The 617-nt window shown below is 34.8% G+C and overlaps 1 protein-coding gene across 1 annotated transcript in view; it reads left to right on the top strand.

The window, feature by feature from the left end:
• LOC107576761 (centrosomal protein of 70 kDa-like) overlaps window positions 1-617 on the top strand; it is a 7,311-nt gene that overhangs the window by 4,271 nt on the left and 2,423 nt on the right. Inside the window, exon 6 of the mRNA XM_016262894.1 lies at window positions 94-208. Within this exon, the coding sequence (XP_016118380.1) occupies window positions 94-208 (115 nt within the window). The remainder of the gene's footprint in view (window positions 1-93; window positions 209-617) is intronic.

The following is a 617-nucleotide window of genomic DNA, read 5'->3' as shown; positions in this document are numbered from 1 at the left end:
AATTGGTGGCTGACTAAATACTTTTTTGCCCCACTGTACCTGTATGACATGCAGCCTTCCTCTTCCTCTCTGAATTGATGTTGTTATATCTAGATGATAAAGCGCCTCCTAGCGAGGTCATGAACAAGGTTGCCGCAATCGTGTCGCAGTCAAGAAACGCCGCAGGTCACGAGCTCTACAGCCTTCTGGAAAGCAGTGACATTGACAGGTACGTCCATCTGTCTAAGTCGTTGTGCTCCAATGTCTGTAAAACTGTTCTATAACATTTTTTATTAAGTTTTAAATCGCTAACATCAGTTAATGCAGTAAATCCCAAACTTTTCCATCAACCAAAACCCCTCTGACTTAAAATCTGAAGGGGACTTCATTAATATTTCAAGAATTTAATAACATCCACAGTTCTTTGATGTTCGTTAAAGGTCAAATGACATGTAGGCAGACAAATCAAAATCAAAACAAATTTTTTAATACGTTTTTAAAATGTATTTTATTTTATTCATTATTTTATTTACTTTTATTAGATAATTAGCTTTTTCAACTTACAAACTCTACAGTTTGTTAAAGCATTAGGAATTAGTTTAAAGGGGTCATATGATGCGATTTAAATTTTTCCTTTC

This window comes from Sinocyclocheilus grahami, unplaced genomic scaffold, assembly GCF_001515645.1.
Source record: "Sinocyclocheilus grahami isolate Dianchi unplaced genomic scaffold, SAMN03320097.WGS_v1.1 scaffold4299.1, whole genome shotgun sequence".
Classification (NCBI taxonomy): Eukaryota; Metazoa; Chordata; class Actinopteri; order Cypriniformes; family Cyprinidae; genus Sinocyclocheilus; species Sinocyclocheilus grahami.
Note: the sequence above shows the minus strand (reverse complement) of the source record. Positions and strands in the feature narration are given on the sequence as shown.